The sequence below is a fragment of the Aspergillus neoniger genome, assembly GCF_003184625.1.
Source record: "Aspergillus neoniger CBS 115656 unplaced genomic scaffold BO87scaffold_53, whole genome shotgun sequence".
Taxonomy (NCBI): Eukaryota; Fungi; Ascomycota; class Eurotiomycetes; order Eurotiales; family Aspergillaceae; genus Aspergillus; species Aspergillus neoniger.
In genome coordinates this window covers 43,882-65,846 of record NW_020291181.1, presented here as the reverse complement: position 1 = coordinate 65,846, position 21,965 = coordinate 43,882, and the positions used below count along the sequence as shown (strand labels likewise).

The following is a 21,965-nucleotide window of genomic DNA, read 5'->3' as shown; positions in this document are numbered from 1 at the left end:
CACTAACCGCTAGACAAAAACGATATATCACGTCTAGTCAGCCAGGCGACGGAGAGATATCCGTCCGAACAATTACTATCACCGCGTATCATTGACATCCGCTCCCCATCTCACTACACAGCTCTACTCTCACGGAATCCACAATGTACTGATATAAGGACACGACAAGTACACATCCATAGACCTCTGGTCCGTCAGATCCTGCACAAACTGGAAGTCACGATGCTCAATAGTACTACCCTTTCGCCCGAATTTGAAGGCACCCTCAACGAAATAAGCCACGTATAGGCTGGAACGTAAGTATTCCCCGACCGGATCAAACTCATACTGGTTGTATCGAAGGACTATACATATATTTATGAGTTAGACATCATCAATGGGGAATCTCTCCAATCGAAAGAAAAAAAAAAAAAAAAAAAAAAATTCCCACTCACCATGTGGTGACAACGGACCCCTGTCCTTCCGCGAAGTACACAACACCCCGAATCGCTTGCGATGAGGCGGCGACGAGTCCCCGCTTAGGACTACCATCTCCGCTATGGTTTTAGCGACCAATTCTAATCTGGTGGATATCCCGTGGGATAGACTGGAGGCCATCAAGTATTTACACATCTCTTGATACAGACAGGTTTTGGTTTAGTGGTAGTCTTTATCACTGGGAAGCTGTTTCTGCTGGTAAGGTAGCTCGATTTACATATCCAACCTGCTCATTAGGAATTAGTCCTTATGTACTACAATTAGGTATGTTCAATAGAGTGTTAGCACCTACCACGATACCTTCCGAAGCAAATCACCCAGGACCTCGACTCGCTCAGCACCCCGTTTGAATCCGGCGGATAGTGAGGTATTTGTTGGTAGTTCGTTGCGTTGAACCTTGTCATAGATCTCTTTCTCCACTTCAGTAGTGAGCATGCAGCGGCTGGCGTTGAGATTGGACAAGGTGGCTTTATCATCGTGGTCGCTGAGCAGGTTAACGAAGAAAATCGTCTGGATGTCGTTGTCGCTGAGGGCGCGCTTGATGGCTTTGGTAGTGTCATCGTCGGCCTGTCGGCCTGTCGGGATGGTATGGGGTTGGAAAGGAATGGGGATGGAGATGGAGATTCTGAGTCCCTACTGAAGGGGGGTTCTTTGGCTGGTCTATAAATGACTCGATGTCGTCACGATGCGGATAATGATTCCTATGCATGATGTGTAATGGACGTAACGACGTCCCTATCATATATTGTCACGGAGATAAGTCCCTAGTCTCTACCGTGGTGATCCTGTCATAGGTTGTCATTGCATTTGTGTAAGAAAGATGTACTTTTATAGCCGTCCGACTCGAAGTACACCCCGTCATGTAGTAACTTTCTTCGGAACACAAAATACTATTGAATCAGTTTAACAGACACAACATCCGTAACGTGCCTGAGATCTGCACCGTGTTTACAGCATGGACAAGACTACCTCAAAAAAATCCACTAAAAGTCCCTCGGCCTCTCATTCTCCTTCAGCTCCGGACAAAGATGGTAGATAGGATCCATCTGTTCCACGTACCCACAAGCCGGCTCACTCATGGCATAGCCCATGAACTCCAAAGTCTCCCGGTCATACGTGCGCGCGACATCCGCCGGCACTGCCAAGAACTGGTTCTCTTCCTGGCGCAGGTATCCTCGAACAACGAACGTAGCGAACATCAACCGGTACTCGTCCTCGGTTATGTTCGAGCCCCCTCCATGGAATGCCGATGCCAACATGATGAAGCCGTCGCCTCTTTCCATATCGGCGAAGATACATTGCTCGACTCTTGGAGGCGTAGTGCGCTCTGTGCCCCTGCTTGGCTGTCAGACAACGACTATAGAAATCGATTGGTAAGAGTTGATTCACCCACCAAAGATGACTACGAGGAATAAACTGCGTCCCACCGTTCTCCCGCGTGACGCGACAGCCCGCTACAAAGAGGCCGACTGCAGACTCGCGCTCCATGTCTCGCACATCATCCCATTGACCAATCTCAATATGAAAGCGATGATTGATGTAATTGTCACGATGCAAGGGCTGCGCCTTGGCTCCGGGGCCGATTCTCATGGCTGTGCAGGAGTGCACGTACGGCTTAGAGACAGACATCTTCTTCTCTTCACCCCACCAGTAACATCGTCTGGAGGTTAGGAAATGGTCGCATACCTGGTGAAAGAGAGGATTCATGACTTGGGTTTTGGTGTAGGTCGGGCTATGCGCGATCAAGGACGGGGCGCGTTGGGTTTGTGCTGATCGATGAGCTGTAGCGGTTCCACAAAGGAAAGTAAAGAGTCAACTCACCCGGGAAGAAAGAGCCATTCCATTCTACATCTGCATCTAAACGAGGTTTGGCTTCTTGGGAGGCCTGGTCGACATCTTCCTCTGAAATGAGGCCCTTGATGAATACACCTCCGTCTCGTTTGAGTAGATAGATGATTTCCTCCACAGGGGTGTCTTTGGACACTTTCTGGACTTCGTCGCTGTATCTGTTGGGATCGAATGGCATGTTGATTGTGTTGAATGGTACAAAGAGATCAGATTTACTATTACCTCGACAATGATGCAGGGCCTGTTCGACCCAGCATATATAGTCGTACCTGAACTTAATGTATCTATGAAGTACGCCGAAGCGGAGTGGAACCCCGCCCGGCGGTGGGAATTACCTAATAGGGAAGTATAGCCAGCCGGCCCGTCATAAATTCATTCACTTGGCAGCAGCAACTCGCCACATCGCATCCTAGCTAGGGAAAAAGGGTTTGTGAGCCGAGAATCAATTAATCTGTGGCAAGAACAAGGAGAGACGGGGTGATTTTAATCAGTCGAATATGAATGATGGGTATAAACATGCTAATGCAATCTCAGTACCCCCCGGATGCCTCCGCCATCGGCTTAAACTCCACCTCGATAGGCTCATTCCCAATCCCACGTTTCCTGGCGTCCTCCAAAATTGCGACAGTAGCCGTGGCTCCAATGCGGGTAACACCCAAACTCATAACATGCAGCAGATCATCCAACGTACGAACTCCTCCCGCAGCTTTAATCTGCACCTTCTCGCCCGACTTCTCCCTCATCAACTCGAGAGCTTGCACCGTGGCACCCTTGTAATTATACGCTCCATCCGGCTGCTTCACGAACCCATACCCAGTCGATGTCTTCACAAAGGCAACGTCGATCTGGGTACAGATCTCACAGAGACGAGCAATATGCTCAGGTCGTAAGTAATCATTCTCGAAGATGACCTTCAAAACAGCCCCGTTGGCAACCACAGCCTCATTGATCTGGCGAATTTCCTCCGCCACATAGTCCCAATCCTCCCCGAGGACCTTGCCGACATTGACTACCATGTCGATCTCGGCTCCGCCAGCCTTGGCTGCAGCGGCGGCTTCGAGGACCTTGATCTCGGTGGTGCTGTTGCCGTGAGGGAATCCGATGACCGGACAGACCAGAACGTCTGACCCAGCGAGTTCTGTCTTGGCTAAGGGGATGGCGTAGGGTTTGACGCAGGCGGTTGCGACATGATTGTCGCGGGCAATTTTGAGGCCGGCTACGATGTCGGCGTCGGTCATGGTGGGGTGGAGGAGCGAGTGGTCGATCATCTTTGCCAGCTGGGGCAGGGTGACTGTAATTTTGTGTGCCATGATGGAATATTTTTTTTCGATGTGATTGTGTTTATCTGTTGTGGAGTATGTATGTCCGGGGACGCCTCGTTCTTATACCTGGACCCCGCAGATGCCTCCGGCGGAAAGCCTTCCCAATCCGGTAATTTATCCACCGGAGCAATCGCAAGGGTACACCCGTACTCCAGCTGTTCCTTCACAACGCAAACTGCTCTTTCTCAGGGTGTATAGCTACCGCCGTAGCTTGGACCCGTATACTCCCCATGAAAAGGTGCACCTTCTATGCCCCACATCCAACTCTGCTCCAGGATCGGAAAGGCCTCCGCGGTGGGCCAGAATGACGGGTTTTCTGGGCTGCCATCAGAGCCTACTTGGGCTCGAGGCGCATAATTTGACAGAGCTATAGACAGCATTAATATTGATTGATAAGAGGTTTAGGGGCATACCTTGATCAAAGTCTTGAAGGGCAGCTGCTAGAGCAGGATCATGCATGTATTGGGCGGATTCATCTTCCGCTGGGATATCCGGAGCAGTCATGACTGCTGTGGACATCCCAGGAGCATCAATGGCATCAATTCGAGCTGCTGGTTCATCGGAGACCTGGTCCGACAGTCTCTGTCTTGATGAAGAATTCGTTATTGTCGGCTCATTTGGATGCGGAGTGGTTGCAGAAGTAGACAATTCCATCATTACGCTGAGTTCTTTTTCCATGACCAATTTTACCAGACGCTGAAGGATGGTCAGTCCCTGCTGCGCTGCAACGGAATGTGTTCGGAGCTTGTCCTGGATGCCGATCAATTTGCGGAGTCCGGACTTGGTGTCGGTAGAGTGTGGACCCAGAGGATGCATGCTGCTTAGGATACCAAGGGTCACGCCTGCTGTAAATGTATGAATGCTAACGAATGAAGCCGCATAGGTCTCCGAGACCACTCCTAATAAGGGACTTGACAGAATCTCCGACATGCCGAGCGCTGCATCACGGCAAGCGTTCAAAGAGGCACTAAATGGGTCGACCGAATCTGCAGCATCACCATTATACTTGCTGGTTCGTTCCCTAGCGGCCAGCATGTAGGAAAGAAGTGGACGGTGCGTGAGAATGCGTGCGTTCTGATACGCAAGCCACAGAGCGAGAGCTTGGAGTTGAAAAATATGATTCTCGAAGCGAGGCCCTGAGGCTCCAATATCACGATCGACTTCTTCGGCAGAGGCGTAATGAGACTGGTGAGCAACCCGGCGCCACTGGAGTGGGAGAGGGATCTCTGCTTCCCAATGACGGAGTCGACTGTCGTAGTCGGCAACCTTTCGAACGACTTTCTGGATATCAAGTGATTCTGTGTGAGATCGGCTAGCTGCATGCGAGCGAACGCGATATAGATCATCCAAAGCTCCTTTGGTGATGGTAGATAGTTTGGTTATGAAGTACTTGTAAGAAAGTAGGGTTGGATCCGACGCCAGAGGTTCATCGAATGAACCCGGAGACTGCATATTCTGAAGTTTGGCTGATGGATCTAACGGTTCTACGTCGCAGTCGCCATCGCGGATACTGTGCGGATACCCATATGCCACAGCAGAAAAGGTTTCAATTTCATACACTGCCCACCAGCATCTTTTGCGAGTTTCATTGCGAGTTCGGAAATCAGTCGATTGAACCGGATACCGTCGGCGGTGTAATTGTAGAGCTTGGGCTATACGAAGCCCACACCCGCATACCGGCCATGCCAGTCGCGGAGCACCATGGTATAAATAATACGTACCGAGTAGAATGCAGGTTTGGACTGCTTCTAAAGAGCCTAAAGACATGATGTCAAGAAGCCCCGCTCTCGCAGCAGAGAGAATCCGATCCTTGAGGGCAGTTTGAACCCCGTATCTTGAGAGAATCTCTCGTCGGTAGGGCCCGGCGTACTGCAGCCCGATAGCAATCACGATCAGGAAGGTGCTGAGAAAGCCGAGGTGATGGTGGGCGTATGTTGAAGGCCTCTCAGTAGAGCCACCGTACAGTTTGGGCCACCGCTGACGAAACTCGTCTTGATAGAAGACCAACATGAACCAGTGCGCTCGATCGAAATATGTATCTACGAGAACACTGGCCGCGTCAAAGCTGGGTAGTAGGGATGCCAAGTTCTCCGTAACGGAAGAGGACAGGTCGCAAGGCGCGAGTGCAGTTGGAGAGGAAGGCTCAGATGTGTCAAACTCAACGCTCGGTGAAGCAGATCTAGGCTCTTGCAAGGGGGCTCCCGGGAGTGCGTCCGTTGCAGGTGGCCCCGGTGCGGCCACATTGTGAAGGTTGAATGCCTAATCGAATAGTGGTTAGGGTCGCCCATAGTGCGAGTTATTACGGGAGCCTCACCCCGCCTAGAAGAGATATAGTCGAGCTTGATATCCAATCACGATCCCTTCGGTGCGATGGTGTCCCTGGCGTTGGAGTCTCGACAGGACGTTGGCCAGAACCGATGGCATGGGGTGAACTCGCATGGCGTCTCGGGGCACTTGTATTTGGTGTCTGGACCCTTGGTGACGCGGGCGTATCCTGCGGATGCCGGTAGGGTCGCCAGCGGGTTGCCGATCCGGGAAGACAGCGGACCCCGGCGCGGGTGCAGAGGGTACAAGGCCGTTGGATGTCGCACTATCGAAGGGTGAGCGGATCAACGGGCGTTCCAGAGCTTACTCGTTTCAGCGAACCTTTAGCTTCTGACGTCGACAGCGCTGGCATGCGCTGGGGACTTTGGTGGCGGGACTGGCCTTCGGACTAGGGTTATCCTCCATGATGGACGGATGCAGAATAATTGTAAGATGAAAGTTGAAGCATGAAGATTGAAGAGGCAGAGAAAGTGGAAGAGTTGCCGAGTGGAGCAGTTTTCCCCACCGGAAGAGCCTTCCCAATGAGGAAATAATTGGTCCGTGCACGTGGCTCATCTCGGTTTCGATGCTACGGAGTATACTGGTGATCTATCTATACCTCGTTTCATGATAGTGTGTAGAAAACTAGATACAAAGGGCTTGGTGTCACAAGGGACGTGGTGTCGCAATATACATTATTTGCCAGAACAATCATCTTAACCTTCTAGCGTGGCCTGCTCCCTGTCAAACTGCATACCAATTAGTTCTTTCCGACATATAGACGAACATGATCGAGTAGTTGCAAATATCCGATAGCGAGTGGAATGAATGGAACTCGTGAGCGGCTAGAAGTCTGACCCATTGTTCATTACATTGTTCAGCGCTTCGATGATGTCTCCCCGCGAGTCGTTGGGACTGTTGCTGCTATAGAACTCCAGCGCTTCTTGGTAAAGGTCCGGGTGCCCATCGTAATACCCTCGCGCATCCTCCATGATCTGCTCATACACAGTGATGTTCCATTCACGGTACCGCCCTTCATCAGTGCAGTCCCACAACGTCAACATGCCGTCCTTGGTGTCCCCATAGATGTTGTATCGGGCATAGATGGCATCTCCGTATCGCTGCTCTGCAATGGCCGTGCAGTACTCGGTGGTGCATGGTTCCACCGAGTCCCAGGCAGTTCGATTGAGCACCTCCGCAACGGGCAAATCGAGGAACAGCTGCTCGGGAAGGAGACTTTGTCCGCCAGCTGCTGCTGTGATTAAGGTCGATGTAATCAGAGAGAAAAGTTGGTGGAAATGCATGTCAAGACTTGATTTGCATTCTGGAGCAAGTCGAGGAACTCAACTTTGCGACCGCGGAATTTAAGCCAAGCCTACTTTTAGGCTGCCACTGGTGGTTGCCTAATCTTCTGAATTCGATTCATCGCCATAAAACTTTCATCCAGCAGGTCAACTTGACCATCTAACACTCGGGTTCATTCAGTTCGACATTTTGCCGCGTCTGGAAGAATAATTCCCAGCTCCGTAAGTGAAGTGACGCGTGATATACCCTCTCGCTTTTCCGGTCTCTCGCCAGAATGGCCAGATGCGCTGGACCGGAAAGCAAATGTTTCTGATCCGTGGTCGCGCTAGTTTAGACACTCGATAGATCCCTTGGCTGGCATTTGCGATCCTGAAATTATGCTCACATACACAAGGTCCAAGAGTTGGATTAAATAGCCCGACCGTGCCCTAGACACGGCCACATACCGACCGCGAGCGGAGAAGAAATACAACATTCCTCACGCTCTACTTAATGGCTCGTGTCTCCCCACGATGGGGTGCAGAATAGCTGTTCCCTGACGTCTTCCAAAACTACACTAAATCTCTCAATTGTCCACTAGTCATGCGTGTGGTTGCCATTGTCACCGCGCTCATCTCCCTTGGTACCCTGACAGCCGCCCAGGCTGTCCGGCGCGGAGGCCCCGATGAATTCACTGCCCTCGGCTGCCCCGACACCACCAAGCCGGAGGCCTCCCAGGCCGAACAGCTGGCCGCCTGGAACGACTTCACCAATCTGCTCTATACCGAGAAGCGCCTCACAGACGCCTTCACGAAATATGTCGCGACCGGCTACATCAATCATTCGCCTCTGGTGACTGGGAATGACATCGACACTACTCTGGGCGAGTTGTCCGCTATTGTCCCCAATGTGGACTCTCAGTTACAGCGTGCGTTTGTCGGATGGGATAAGGACGGCACTGCATATGGAACTGCTCATACCAAAGTCATTGGTAATGCGACCATGGGGATCCCCAATTCGGCCCTGGTGGACATGATCCGCATGGTGGGGACGTGCTTGGTGGAACATTATGACGTGCAGCAAGCCGTGGATGGCACTGCGCCGAATCCCATCGCTTTCTTCTAAAGGCCTAAGCTACATGTATTGCGTCGGTGAAAGAATTGAGATTACGAGACCCGACTGCAAATACAAGTTTCTGTACGATTATAGTCAGGGTGGCACATGTGAAAGAGTACTATTCGGAAAGTGGAAGGAATGTCATGTATCATAGGATTTTCCCCTCCTAATTGTATTCCTACATCGTATATTCTTTGAGATGTATCACTGCATATAAAAAGTCAGGATGTCTAGGGTTCAACAAGTGGTTGTCCTGAATGATATCAGTTCGGATATCCTATCCGAAACCCGAGCGCATCAACAACAACCTTGCTTCCCAACTTCGGTGAGCCGAGAACAGGTTGTGCTGTGCAGGGCAGCTGTGCTTATCAACCAACGTCTCTCATGCAACCCGCTCTTCACATGAACACAGACAGTTAGGCAGAAGTGGAGCTTCAGGATGGGAAAGGATCTCCTATCCATCCACCCCGAATACCCCGCGCGGGGTTGTTTAGTCGCAATAAACCCTCGGCTTGTCTTGTTCCCGAGCCATATATCCGTGGTTCTCTCTTCCCAGTCGGATCCCTCCTCATAACCTCAGCACTTATAACCGTCTACGTAGAACACCATGGCAGTCGAACAGTGGGAGACAATTGTGCAACAGAAGCAGGCCGACGCAGCCGCAAAGATCCCCCAGGCATGGCGGCTACCGGCTGAGTTTACGGAAAATGTGTCCAAAACAACCCCGACCAATGTGCTCGATGTGCCTCGCAAATGTGGCTTGCTGTCTGCGAAACAATTGGAAATTACTGAGAACTATGACGCCACGGCCATGCTCGAGCAGATTCACTCCGGAAAGTATACCGCCGTTGAAGTCGCCGAGGCGTTTTGCCTTCGGGCGGCCATCGCACAGCAAGTGGTAGGAGAAACAGCTCAATGGTTGATCGTGATGGTATATTAACGGTCGCATATAGACGCGCTGTTTAACAGAAACCTTCTTTGATCTTGCTTTGGAGCGAGCAAAGGAGCTGGATGAGTATTTCCAGTCTACGGGCAAGGTCCGCGGACCGCTGCATGGTTTGCCCATCAGTCTTAAGGTAGATCAACTGTTGCCAGAACAATAACAGCGTGAAGATTGACAGTGCCAGGACTGCTTCAATGTTGCAGGCGTTCCGAGCACCATCGGCTTCACTGCCTTCGTCGCACACGGTCCCGTCAAGAACAATTCTTCCGTCGTCCAGATTCTTCTGGACTTGGGCGCGGTGCTCTATGTGAAGACCAATGTTCCCCAGACAATGATGGTATATTTGCCTTCCATCGCTACTATCACCAAAGGCTCACAGTATTCAGGCTGCCGACTCCCACAACTACGTCTTTGGTCGCACCCTCAATCCCAACCGAACCAGCCTCAGCGCCGGCGGATCATCCGGTGGCGAAGGTGCTCTAATCGCCATGCGTGGCTCAATCCTAGGTGTAGGCACCGACATTGCAGGTTCCATCCGAATTCCCGCAATCTTCGACGGCACCTTCGCCCTACGCCCATCCATCCACCGAATTCCCTACGGAGGCCAGACAGGCTCCGGGCGTAAAGGTCTCGCAGGCATCCGACCCTGCGCAGGCCCACTAGCGACCTCAGTGCGCGACCTCGGTCTATTCATGAAACTAGTCGTGGGCGCCGATCCCTGGCAATACGACTCCTCGACCATATTCAGCACCTGGCGATCCGCACCCCCGAAAGAAACTCTCCGACTCGGCTTCATCCTCGAAGACCCCCACTTCCCCGTGCACCCTCCCATTCTCAACACCCTAACCCGCGCAGTCGACGCCCTGAAAGCCGCCGGCCACGAAGTCATCAACCTAGCCACCCCTTCTCTCAAAGATGCCCTCCTTCTCGGCTTCCGGACCTTCGCTATGGACCCGGCACGAACCGCTTTCAGCCACATCACCAAGAGCGGCGAGCCACGCATCCCTGCTCTGGCAACTACCGACCTACCGAGTGCTGATTTGCCATATGAATGGGCCCCACATACGCTGGAATCTCTCTATGATTTGAGCGTGCAGCGGGAGACGATGTGTGAGCAGTTCCGACAGCTGATTGTCCAGAACAAGATCGACGCAATCATTATGCCAGGATATCAGGGTACTGCGGTGGCACATGACATGGTGGGATGGGTGCCATATACAGTTTTGGCTAATGTTTTGGATGTATGGCAAACCACCCCTACACGATGTTGACTCGGCTGACAACTGCAGTATCCGGCTACGGTTATTCCATACAGAAAGGCGAACAAGGCTGATGACGCCAAGTATGTGAGGGACGTGACGTACCGACCTCCGTGTAAGTTTTTTTCCTATACACCCATTCAGACCGTTCTAACGCTTCGCAGATGTTGCAGACGATGTCGAAGGCGCGCCATGCTGTGTGCAGCTCATGGGCAGAACGATGCATGAGGAGGAGCTCTTGCGGGATACTGCGACCATTGCCAAGGTTTTGGGGAAATAAAGTGAAAAATTAGGCAAAGGGTATAGCATACCTAGAACTGGACTATCCAAATTACATTACTTTGAACAGTAACAACTTAAAATTCTGAATCTTGTTCTTTCAGTAATAAGTCATGCTTTCAAAGTAGAGTTGATATTACATATGACACATCACATCGAATCTAGTACAGAGGCAGCTTGTACGCATCAAAGTCATAAACCCAAGTCTTGTACGACTCCTCATCAAACACACAGTCCATGACGGTGCCATTGTTCTTCCACAAGGGGCGCAAGGGCCACGCGCACAACTGCTGCTGCTCACCCTTCCGCTCACCAGCCAGCACGGTGGCGTTCAAGCGGGTTGGGAAGACGCCTCCCTCGACCCACTGGATGAGCGTCTCGAGGGTGGTCTGCGGGAACGGGCCGTTAGGTTGGGTAGTGCTCGACGCGCAGTGCGCCGCACCAGGGATCAAATACAATCTGTTCCACTCATTCAAAGCCTGGGAGCTCTCGTTGAATGACATGCCGGGATACATGATCTGACGGACGGATTCGTGGTAGTGCACGGACGAACCGGTCGGGATACTGGGGTCGGACTCGCCATGCACGTGGATGATCTTTCCTCCGGCCGATTGGAAGGGTGTCAAGTCTGGCCAGGTGGTCTGGAGGCTGTCCTCGTAGCGCTGCCATCCAAGCTCCATCCACTCCTTCAGGGTATCGTACGTGACGTTATCCAGGCTGGAGAGGTTGTCTGCATCGCGCAATTCCAGGAAGCGGGCCACCCACTCACCTCCGAGGGAGGTGATATCCAGCTCCCACTTTCCGGTGTCGTAGTTGTACTGGGTCTCGGCATCATCGAACGTGGAGGAGGGTTGGTACCAGATGTAAGCGCGGCGGCCGTCCAGGGTGCGGAGCCCGTCGAGCATCTTACTGGCTGCGGCAGCTCCGATAGCGGAAACAGTACCGTTCTGGGCAGGGGTGGTGTTGGACATTGAAGTGCGCTTCTTGAGGACTGTAGTGGTAGTAGACGCCGGGCAGGAGTAAGGAGCTCCAACGGTCGAGTTGACATTGAAGTGTAACTTGCACAGGTCAGTACGAGCCACCACGCCATCGACACGGCCATCCAAGGCATCGCATGCCGCGATGGTCAAGTTGACGATCTTTTCCAATTCACAGGTAGGAGGGTAGTAGCCCAGAGTGTGCTCAACCACGTCAGGGTAGAGGTGGTTCACTTGCTGTTGACCGTACCGGAACGCAGGGGCACCGATAACGGCTCCATCCCACTGGTCCGCATAGCGTTGCACTTGGCTCCAACCTTCACGGCCACCCTCTGAGCAACCTTGATAGTAGGCGTAGATCTTGGAGTCACCAAGACTGTAGAAGTTGCGGCTGAAGGCTTTTCCAACGATTGTAAGTTCGTGATGAGCGAGGTAGCCAAAAGAATACAATGCCTCGTAGTTGATGGTACCGTTTGCTTCGAGGAAAACGGCATCAAATTCGGTATCGAACCCTCCAAAACCACCATCCGTGATACCCGCAGCAGCTCCATACATCACACCACCGGGAAGGGAGCTGGTGCCGGAGTTGATGGCGAAGCCTCCACCTCCCGTGGACAGCCACCGGTTTTGATAGTCCTCGGGAGCGGGCAACCAGAGCTCCAACAGCAGGGGAGCATCCAGACCCGGCCGGGTGTATGAGAGGGTCACGTTGCAGTAGCTGTAGGAGGCGGCAGGGAAGAAGTAGCTACCCGACGTGGAAGCATTATAGACAGCACTTGCGGTGATGGATGAAGTGTCGATCTCGAGACCTTCAATTTCATCACTGCTGGGCAGGGACGACTTTGCATGGCTAGTAGTACAGACATCCGCCAAACTAGCTGCCTGGGACAGGGCAATGGTCGTGGCCCCGGCCAGAACCCCGAGAGCAGCTCTCATGATGAGTAGGGTCCTTGTATGTTATAGAGAGGGAGAGAAATTGCAGGTTGAGAAGTAAGTCTTAGAAGCCCGCCTGGTAGAAAGGGAGCAGCTGAGATGACGCCGGCGATGCCACTACTTATAATGTTCTCCATGACATGGTTCCGTGATCATCTCAGTCGTCGTTCGGAGATTAATGTTTGGAGGAAATACTAAGCATCCAATCGTCATCAAGGCAGAGGTGCACGAGAAAGCCGATCCCAGCTCATTTGGGCAAGTTGAGCTGTTGATCTCGCGTTTCGTGCCATGTATTGAACCAAGCTTCAACCGGGTGATTTACACTCGAGGAGTGACGCTGTGTGTCCCGTCCCTCACACGCTATCCAGGTCAATGGCGAGTAAGGTGTTCGGGATGAATTGCGGGAGCCACATTTCAATATCATACAGTTTCTTCAGCTTGGCCTAGAGATGTGCTCGGAATGTTTCCTACCACCAATGAAGTCGTTCCGATACTCCACTCATGTTGATGGCCAAGACCTAAAAGCTGCGTGCTTTGACACCTTCAGCCAACCGCAACAAAAGTGGATACTATTAAGAGCGGTGCAACTATAGGCATTGCGTGTATCCCTCGCCGGGGTGCGTACGAAGGATTGCAATATAGGAGGATCGACCGAGCGACGGGAGAAGAGTTATCCCCACAAATCAAGGGTTTGGAATAGAATCTTGGCAAACTTTCTCGGAGGTTGGCTACAAATGCAGTCAGTGGTGTTGTTCTGTGTGCTCCAAGAGCGTAATAAGGTCCTGCAATTGACCTTCATCTTTCTGGTAGAATAGATTGACGAAGTAATTGTGCAAGATCTCCAGAGTAATCCATAGCGATGCAAACACTTAATGGCCTTGCATGAGCTGCAGAAACAACCCCTGAGTGTCTGCAAGCCGAGAAGGTGTTGATATGGAGGAAGTCGGGGAAACCGACTAGAATGGGGAATCTCCGCCGACCTCGGCTCCAGCTGCCCCGGCCGGTGTCCGGAGCCGGACCAATCCCGTGATTGCGGGTGGTTCCTCCGGCTTTCGCTCGCCGGTCTGGTGCCGACATTCCCTCCGCAACACCACTTACTAGTATCATGGCATCCAGCAACAAACCACACTCCTGTCCCCGAGGTACTCCCGTCCATCCCTTCTATCGGCCCGTCCCTTAATAAGCTCCCATCGTATCCCGTGCTCGTATCGAGTCCTACCTTTCGTCTATGCGGCTTATCGCTCTTCCTTTGCTGAGCTTAGCAATCCCGCTCTATCCAGTCGCATATTGAATCTATTATCCTCCAGTCGGTGCTCTGAAAATGGTACATGCTCGCTGGCTGGCAGCCCCACTTCCCAGCTTGTTTGTTCTACTCCGGTTGACCCCGGTAATTTTGTTAGTATGGTGGAGAGGCGCAGGGATCTGAATCCTTTGATTTCTGCCGTTCATATGATTATTAATATGATTATTAATACTTTATATAGCCATTCAGCGTTGCTATTCAAGGCTTCACCATAGCGAATTAAGAAGGCGGTGCTGTATGAGAGACTTACCGCTTCAAGGTTTCAAATCCCTGCAACTCTCCACCGTACTAACAAAATCACCGGGGTCAACCGGAGTACCATGGTGGATCCGCGTGGTCTGACGACGTGGAGTGATGCCTAAGAGCTAGTTCCTGACCCTCTTAGGAATTGGATTGAACCCCGTGACGACAGAGTTAGCCTTGAAGGTTCGGCTCCTCATAAGTGCAAGGGACGGGGATTCAGCACGGCGGGGGTTCCCTGCTTGGTATCGAAACGGGTGATTATCGGCTGGACACTAGACTTTGATGTTGGTGAATCTTCACTTGCTGCGATAGGAGCAGCTGCCATCAGCCAGACGTTGCTCTCTGGTCGCGACTTCGCATTGCGAAATTCAGGCTCCGCTTGTCAGGCTGGAATTCCTCGGTCCCCGCATTCTACACCGTTGGGGTGATGCCTTATTCTCCGATAGATTGCGGGATTTCGGGATAAATATATAACCACCCGTCTGAAGGTATGTTGTTGATGGAGTATGGAGTGCTAGTAGTCCACATTTTAAGCATGAATTAGTCCCTTACTGACGTCAGTTAGATCTTGCAACCAATCATTCTCTCAGTGCGGTGATTTACTCATATACGAGGCGCTCGGAAATTCCCCGTTGCGAATGCTAACATCGTCAATATCTCCTTATTTGGCTTCGTTACGTAACCAATTATCCGGATTGCATACTAAAAAGGTTGGAAGGCTTCACAGTTCTATAAATCACTTTCTTCTATCGCCGTACCTATGAGCAAAAAGCAAACTGAATGTGGTCACGAGTGAACGTGTAATTTGCCTCTACATTCACCGCGAAGAGGTAGGTTCATATATGGCGCCGATCGCAGACAAGCAGTCACAATACACAAAGATTCCAGTAAGCCTGGAATCAGCGGGCGTTCCAGAAACCTTTTCAATTCGTCGCTGCTCGGAGATGTCAGTTGCAGTCTCAAGGTTGGCTGGTGTATCTCCCCAGTAACGATGCTGGTCATACTCGAAGGGCTCACGGTCGGGGTCTCTGAGGCTGAGACGTCGAACCGTCTTCTTCTGTTTAACCTCAAACTGGATCTCCACTAGTGCAGTGCCGGATATCTTGGTTGAGAAGCCGATGATAGCATCATCTTTGAAAAAATAAACACTTTGACGTGACATGCAGTCACGTATATCACCAACGGCGGCTTGATGGGTTGACGAATAGGTAAACTTCAGTCCACATAATTGTCTGTCGTATATATAGGCTGTTGCCTGGACTATCTTCTTTCGCCGAGCATAGCCTTCTTGACCCTCAAAGTAAAGCTTCCTTACCCGATCATATGGCGGAGAGGGAGTTGGTTCGAGTGTTCGAGGTCTCTGATTTCTGTATGGGGAGATGACTGCGCGGATCCGATCCGAATTCGCACTGACTACCCATGAGATAGCCGTCAGCTCCTCGTCAGTGTCACTCAGATATTGAGACTGTATGGCTGCGCCGGAGTGAAATATTTGAGTAGCAAACGTCGCTCTGTTCACCCCTGTGTTGATCCATATAGCTGCAATGTTGCCTGTACTCGACTCAGGAGACTGGGAAATCCAAGCATCCAGGCCAACCCATACAGTGATCGATCTGATTTCTTCACCTGGAGACAGTTTAAGGGCTGCATTGCTTAGTGGACGTATCCACTGCCCAACAACGCTTGGAGTGGGGTGGTTATAATACTCGATTTTCAAACCAGTGATCCAATGCTTAGAGCGGAAATAGCCCCTATCACCTGTAGATGCGGTGATCCTGCTAACTCCATTGAGTGATGCATAGGTTTGGTAGTATTTCATATCGTCCTTCTCGCCACTATCTTGGCGCAACATCAGATCATATCGTACCTGATCTTCCGGGACCCGATGGCATTCAGCGTTCAAATTGTGTGGAATGGCGGGTGGGGCATCGCATTTTTGTGAGTGAATTCGAAGTTGATCGAAATACTTTCTGTATGCCTGTTTCTATTCAGCTACTATCTGGACGGATTGAGAGGGTTTTACTTACGGCTGGCTGAGCAACGAGTCCTGTGATTGTATGTCCCGTTGGCACACCTGGTATCATTCGGGCGGATGCATTGAGATGATGGACGAGGGGGGCAAAAGTGGCAGTTCGTCCATAGTTGGTCGAGACCTAGACCGTGGTCAGCATTGTGGAAAAAGTTTGGAGACGATGTAAAACGGACCTCAAGCCCGACCAAGCGAACGGCTCGGTTGTGATAGCGATTATCCCTCAAAATCCTTAGTTGCGTGACACGCTCTCCTTTCGGGCCATCTATGGGAAGTGACATGACATTCTCACCAACAACGCCACAACTCAAAACTTTGCCGTCAGAGTAGTGTGCGACCATTCCAACAAGCGGATGGCGGTAAAATCTCATATGGAATTCAAGACAAATTAACTTCTTGAGACCTCTACCTCCACGGAAGCCAAAGTCAAAATGCAATAGTGGATTGAAGGGTCCAGAGGGCCTGCAAGGGAGCAAGGGGCTTATGATTGAACTCCCGTATGGTGGAACAGGTGGCATCCAGAGATGAGAAGCCACACGTGCATAGCGCGTTATGGCCGCGGAAGAACGGGGTGGTCTCGAACCACGCTCACCGGGTTCGGCCATTTCGCCAAACCCAAGTGCAACAATTTTGAATCGGTCCAGGCCTGCTAGTAGATAGTACGGCACCTTTCCACTTGGAACCAAAAGTAAGCCGCGAGCTAACTTCTTGACGTTAGGCTGGCCAACCCAGGCAGACTCTCTCGAACCAGTGTATAGTATACGGATAGCCTTGAGCCCTTCCGGAGAGAACAGTACCTCGAAAGCCCTGATGCGTTTGTACCTGTCTATTTCAATCCATTTTTCGGTATCTGGGTTGGGGTATCCAATTGATTGACTGATTCCGCTTCCATCACTTGAGGGGAACAGTTTGATACCAGATATGAATTGATTTGAACCAAATTCGACAGTCGAAATACCAACCCGGAGTGGACGACAATCCCGCAGGGCCACGGACAACTGTGCTCTTCGATAAAGTAATTCACAATGATCTTGGACAGGATAATCTCTCTCGGGAGATGTTACTTGGCCAGAGAAAAAGGCTGTGACTTTTGCATGGTGATTGCCTCTCCTTGAGATTGCTATATTCACTAAGACAGGAACATTGCGCTGAGATTTCACCAGAGAATAGCTGAAACCTTGCCCACCATTCCGTTTAGTTGGCTCTAATTCGACAAGAGATGCAATAGGCTCCAATAGCTCGCAAATTTCCCTTCTATGGGCTAGGGCTCGCGATGGGCCATATGAAAATGCCTTCATAGCGGAGTAGAGCCTGAACCAATTCCGTGGGGTACAGAGGTCGAGGAAAATATAATAAAACTCCTGGCCAAGCATAAATCTACTCCGCCAGAAGGACGGAGGAAGCTGTTCGTTACTTGCCAGCCAACCTAGATATCGGCATGTGAGTCTTAATTTGAGGACATCGCGGATGTCTAGATAGGTAAGGACCTCATATATCGTTTCCTCTGGAAGCATTCTGAAGATACCGGCCCCAGAATCCCTCCAATTTGCTTGTGTTCCCATGTCATAACTTGAAGAATGCTCGCTGTCACTTTCCAGCGTCATATCCTCTGGCTGAGTGGTGTCCCGTCCATAATACATTTCCGCATACACACCTTCCCTTACTGTTTCCAATACTTCCAATTTGGGAAGTGCATTCGGGTCAGCGGTTTTATATATCCACCTGCTATCGTGCGGACCGGGGGCTTTGGGAGCAGGACTGTTGTGCAGTTGGAAGAAGACTGACCTCACGATGGTTGCAACATCGATGAAAGCATCACCTAGGCGGAGCCTCTGTAGAAGGAAGTTCCAACATATATGGTGAAATGCAAAACACCACCAAGTTGTCGAAAAGTCACGGATCGCCCATAAGTTAAGGGCATTGAAGTCGTCCACTTCGAAATAGGCTTTGTCCGGGTCGATTGATGCGTGAAGAATATTGTCGTGGCGTATCACGCCGACCCCAGTGACCGCGATTTGGTCCAAGTCACCGTCGACTGCATAAAGACCCCGAACTTCTGTGAACCAAGGACGAGTCCTCCAACGCCAAGGCCCTGGGTGGTTTCGCTCCCAGTCCTGCTCGAGAAAGGTCTCACACAGCGGGCAGATCAGTTTGGGCGGCATTGTCTTTTTAATATTAGCAAGGTGAATGCCCCGAACAGATATACCAGAGGTCTAAGTGCAATTCGGAAAGACTTCAGCCGATGATTCGATTGAATGATCCCCGAGTTGAGCTATGGAGGGTCATTGAGAAAAAGAAAATACAGGAGAAACGGGGAGGAAGAGGGGAATTTAAGCTGAGTCGCATCAACCATAATCTCATTCTTTCAAAGGAAAAGTCCAATTGCTTCGTTCAGATACGCCGGGGGAATACGTCACGGCCTCATCGCTTCCTATCCTTGTCGATTGGTGAAGCCCTACAATTATACGTGTAGTCGGAAGTTTCATGGCTATCTGATGCCTTTAGTGACCACACGCGCTTCAATATAGCCATTCTACCCGAGAGATGACGTTGACTTGACAGCGCCTAGCACTTCATGAAGGAAGATTCCCTGGTTCTGACTGTCAATGCGGCAGGAGACATGCGCTGACTTGCGCCCAAGCGATCTGAATATGAGAATGCACCTATAATGTATAATCCTGAGCTGCGGCAGACCCCACTTGAGGATGATTTATTGGGGATGTGTGAATGGCCCATCGACTGGCGGGCTACCAGGCTGCAAAAAGCCCGTATGATGGATGCTCATCTTTCAGCCATTTATGCCATTATGAGTTGGATAGTATGGAGTAGTTATGAAGCGCTTTCGCACCTTGGACTCTTTCATATCGACTTTGTTTATTATCACTCTGCTGCCTGAGCAATATATTTGACACTGTATCTATTTCAGACGAAAGTATCGCTTCTTTAGCTTGAGGAAAACCATGACCACTGCTCTCCGATAGATCTCCCAAGACCAACCTCGCTTACCTGTATGCAATACATAAGACCAAGAGTAACAGCATCGACGAGAATGTCAATTAGATCTGGCAGGCGATAGCATTAGACTGGTTCTGCGTCGAACGTAACCACGAGTAGTTCAGTCAAGATGTGGCACCCATTAACAAACACATGCCTGGCCTTGCTATTATCCAATCAATGCCCCCAGAAGCACTTGAGAGCCCTTCGCTCAGGCCACAGATATTTACCGTCAGATGCAAGGGTCGACCCGCAGAGACTAGAGACTGGTGGCATGGTATATTTGTGCATCAGTTTGTGCAGGATCTTCGCTGCATTGTGAAGAACGTCTCGGGAAAGATTAATGCACCATTAGCTCTTCATAAGAGTGCGAGGTTCTACTATTTCGATGCGAAGGCAACATCCGGGGAAGAGCTCGTTCCACTCCACGATAAGCCCTTCGATGTCAGCAAACAAGAGGATCTCACCGAGGTCGAGAGCATGCTGTACTATGTCATAGAGAATAGACTGCAGTGAGCTCGAAAGGTGTGAATATGCTGAATCAGGCTTGACGGCAAGATCCGGTAATGGCTATGGTTATGATATGATGATAATCCTATTAGTCTGTGAGGCTATGACTGTCTGGGCAGAAGAACGGGGGTTGTCCAGCATGTATGTAACCAAAGCATAAGTTCCCTGTACATGTCAAAATTATGGAGTTATGCAATGCACACATAAGAGAAGGTTTATGGAACTTTCCACACCCAACTACCGCTCCGACTCCCCAATCACGCTCCTAGGCACATGCTCATCTTGCGAGCGATCATTCAGTGATGCCTCATACTCCACACCGCGGCTGCCACTCTTGGTGGGTACCAGGTGCGTAAGAGGCATCTCACTCTCTGTATCCCGCATCCGTTTGAACGCCGATCCCGAAGCACCGGATTGAGCTCCAGTTTGCGACGAGTAAGGATTTTTAGCAGACGAAAATATACCTGGAAATGCTGCCTTGAATACAGGACGCATCATGGGCACACAGGCATTGGTAATTGCTAGTGCAGGTTCTGTGACACTCCAGAAGGCGGCCCAGATCATGCTGTATGAAAGGTCGGTGAAGTCAACGGTGGTGAGGACGTGGATACGGATGATCGTGATAGCCGAGATGCTAATAACCTACTGTTAGTTCCCACCGACTTCTGCAATTCCAAGTTTCAGTATGTGGAGGTACTCACAACAAGCCTACGCCAAATATACCGTACAGAGCTACTTTCGTCCCGGTCGACATCTGCAGTTTCCAGATATGGTGAACCGGTAGAGCCATAATTAGAAGGTCTGTCACGAGATTGAAGGCACCAATGGTCGAAAAGGCGACGTTCATGCTAGCGCAATGACCAGGCAAAGCAGCGTTCCAGTTTTTCGCAAAGGGTTGACAGATGAGGAAGACCTGAAGCATACTTCCGAGCCAGTAGGCCCCCGCGCAGCCCATGCACACTCTAGCAGCCATGCGAAATCCAGGCGTCACAAAAATTCGAAGATAGAAGAATAAGTAGGAGAACTTGGCGGTGACCATAGCGTTGTAATAGACGATTTGGTAGACAATAAGCATCTGGTTTATTTAGCGTGGGGATCAAAGCGCACGACAAGCCTTCACAACGAACCTTAAAGATCAAGATGGTATTCACGGCAGGAAGCTCGGTGACATGGTGCCGCATGCCGACCCGTGCATAGTGGTACTGCATGGCGAGCATACCATAGGTGTGCAGCTAGATTGCGAGTTAGTGCCAAGTCCAAATCACTCTCCTAGTTCTTCAGGTGACCGCACCATGGACACCACAATAAATGCATCGTCCCACCAGAATTTGCTCTGTCTGATCTTGCGCGACATGAAACGCAGCCCAATTGACGCTGTACTCAGTGCCACCAGCACGGTATTGGCGATCAGCTGGTCGCGCACAATTGGGTACGCAAAAACATTGTAGAACTGAATCGCCATACCGGTGTCGTGCCCCCGGGCATCATGGGAGCTGTGACGGGTGAGAACTTGGCCAGACAAGTTGGAACTCATCTTGCACGGGTGTGCAAGGCTGGTGATACTTGAAGGGGTCAGCAACGCACAGTCCAAAAAGCCTTGCAGGTCCAGACAACGACGATCCGGCTTGCGATCATCACCAGGATGACTATGTTCGGAATGCAGCCCTCAGCTCCAGGGTAGTCAGTGAATCAAGTGGCTTAAGCGGGACCCGCCAGGATCTTTGGCGCGACGGCGGCGCTCTGTAGTGTGGATTAGTAGGGCTAGTCCGCGCAGCTAATCAACTAGTTCAAACGGCGACCGCTGTCATTCACTCCACCAAAGCCAATCCAGCAATCTCCTGGCCAAATGCCGAGTGAGCACCGTTTGGGGGCTGCTCTATCTGCTCCACTGTGGAATCGCCAATCCCAACTTACCTTTATTTCCTTTAGTTCGAATCCCATCAGTGCACTTGCCCCGTCGAGGCAAGAGTCGCAAAACGAGGCCTCCTATTTCATTCCGTGCGGCCCTGTCGACCTGCCTGTTTCTTCCCTTCCAAACACGCCAATTGACATATCCCTCACCATGACCGGTCTGAAATCCTATGACTACATCATTGTTGGGGCGGGAATTGGTGGGCTGGTGCTCGCCTCCCGCCTTACCGAAG

General features: G+C 51.0%; 11 protein-coding genes across 11 annotated transcripts; 3 read left to right on the top strand and 8 right to left on the bottom strand.

Moving 5' to 3' along the window:
• Window positions 1-71: 71 nt before the first annotated feature.
• BO87DRAFT_410729 (uncharacterized protein) lies at window positions 72-1,186 on the bottom strand (the record flags this gene model as incomplete). The annotated part of the gene is made up of 5 exons (XM_025626363.1): window positions 72-344; window positions 435-614; window positions 657-684; window positions 778-1,102; window positions 1,149-1,186. 5 exons carry the CDS (start codon window positions 1,184-1,186, stop codon window positions 130-132), a joined length of 786 nt encoding a protein of 261 aa, XP_025474626.1. The 3' UTR covers window positions 72-129.
• Window positions 1,187-1,460: 274 nt separating this feature from the next.
• On the bottom strand, window positions 1,461-2,503 carry BO87DRAFT_320516 (phytanoyl-CoA dioxygenase family protein; the record flags this gene model as incomplete). Its single annotated transcript, XM_025619899.1, has 3 exons — window positions 1,461-1,812; window positions 1,871-2,246; window positions 2,299-2,503. 3 exons carry the CDS (start codon window positions 2,501-2,503, stop codon window positions 1,461-1,463), a joined length of 933 nt encoding a protein of 310 aa, XP_025474625.1.
• Window positions 2,504-2,855: 352 nt separating this feature from the next.
• Window positions 2,856-3,635, bottom strand: BO87DRAFT_320455 (2-deoxyribose-5-phosphate aldolase; the record flags this gene model as incomplete). The annotated part of the gene is made up of 1 exon (XM_025619896.1): window positions 2,856-3,635. One exon carries the CDS (start codon window positions 3,633-3,635, stop codon window positions 2,856-2,858), a length of 780 nt encoding a protein of 259 aa, XP_025474624.1.
• Window positions 3,636-3,733: 98 nt separating this feature from the next.
• On the bottom strand, window positions 3,734-6,377 carry BO87DRAFT_196867 (transcription factor domain-containing protein; the record flags this gene model as incomplete). Its single annotated transcript, XM_025618512.1, has 4 exons — window positions 3,734-4,014; window positions 4,061-5,906; window positions 5,962-6,237; window positions 6,294-6,377. 4 exons carry the CDS (start codon window positions 6,375-6,377, stop codon window positions 3,833-3,835), a joined length of 2,388 nt encoding a protein of 795 aa, XP_025474623.1. The 3' UTR covers window positions 3,734-3,832.
• A 73-nt stretch (window positions 6,378-6,450) lies between these two features.
• On the bottom strand, window positions 6,451-7,361 carry BO87DRAFT_380786 (uncharacterized protein). Its single transcript, XM_025624373.1, has one exon. The coding sequence runs from the start codon at window positions 7,253-7,255 to the stop codon at window positions 6,797-6,799; it is 459 nt and encodes a 152-aa protein (XP_025474622.1). The 5' UTR covers window positions 7,256-7,361; the 3' UTR covers window positions 6,451-6,796.
• Window positions 7,362-7,401: 40 nt separating this feature from the next.
• On the top strand, window positions 7,402-8,476 carry BO87DRAFT_380785 (uncharacterized protein). Its single transcript, XM_025624372.1, has 2 exons — window positions 7,402-7,477; window positions 7,591-8,476. The coding sequence occupies exon 2, from the start codon at window positions 7,839-7,841 to the stop codon at window positions 8,358-8,360; it is 522 nt and encodes a 173-aa protein (XP_025474621.1). The 5' UTR covers window positions 7,402-7,477; window positions 7,591-7,838; the 3' UTR covers window positions 8,361-8,476.
• A 442-nt stretch (window positions 8,477-8,918) lies between these two features.
• On the top strand, window positions 8,919-10,874 carry BO87DRAFT_419850 (putative general amidase). Its single transcript, XM_025626971.1, has 6 exons — window positions 8,919-9,249; window positions 9,305-9,427; window positions 9,479-9,631; window positions 9,681-10,535; window positions 10,584-10,668; window positions 10,718-10,874. The coding sequence occupies exons 1-6, from the start codon at window positions 8,959-8,961 to the stop codon at window positions 10,831-10,833; spliced, it is 1,623 nt and encodes a 540-aa protein (XP_025474620.1). The 5' UTR covers window positions 8,919-8,958; the 3' UTR covers window positions 10,834-10,874.
• Window positions 10,875-10,993: 119 nt separating this feature from the next.
• Window positions 10,994-12,745, bottom strand: BO87DRAFT_419849 (tannase; the record flags this gene model as incomplete). Its single annotated transcript, XM_025626970.1, has 1 exon — window positions 10,994-12,745. The coding sequence occupies one exon, from the start codon at window positions 12,743-12,745 to the stop codon at window positions 10,994-10,996; it is 1,752 nt and encodes a 583-aa protein (XP_025474619.1).
• Window positions 12,746-14,852: 2,107 nt separating this feature from the next.
• BO87DRAFT_449268 (uncharacterized protein) lies at window positions 14,853-18,479 on the bottom strand (the record flags this gene model as incomplete). The annotated part of the gene is made up of 3 exons (XM_025628348.1): window positions 14,853-16,266; window positions 16,316-16,441; window positions 16,494-18,479. The coding sequence occupies 3 exons, from the start codon at window positions 18,477-18,479 to the stop codon at window positions 15,106-15,108; spliced, it is 3,273 nt and encodes a 1,090-aa protein (XP_025474618.1). The 3' UTR covers window positions 14,853-15,105.
• Window positions 18,480-19,491: 1,012 nt separating this feature from the next.
• Window positions 19,492-19,827, top strand: BO87DRAFT_430807 (uncharacterized protein; the record flags this gene model as incomplete). The annotated part of the gene is made up of 1 exon (XM_025627561.1): window positions 19,492-19,827. One exon carries the CDS (start codon window positions 19,492-19,494, stop codon window positions 19,825-19,827), a length of 336 nt encoding a protein of 111 aa, XP_025474617.1.
• A 231-nt stretch (window positions 19,828-20,058) lies between these two features.
• On the bottom strand, window positions 20,059-21,355 carry BO87DRAFT_419847 (uncharacterized protein; the record flags this gene model as incomplete). The annotated part of the gene is made up of 4 exons (XM_025626969.1): window positions 20,059-20,455; window positions 20,523-20,896; window positions 20,949-21,053; window positions 21,113-21,355. 4 exons carry the CDS (start codon window positions 21,353-21,355, stop codon window positions 20,059-20,061), a joined length of 1,119 nt encoding a protein of 372 aa, XP_025474616.1.
• Between the last annotated feature and the right edge of the window lie 610 nt (window positions 21,356-21,965).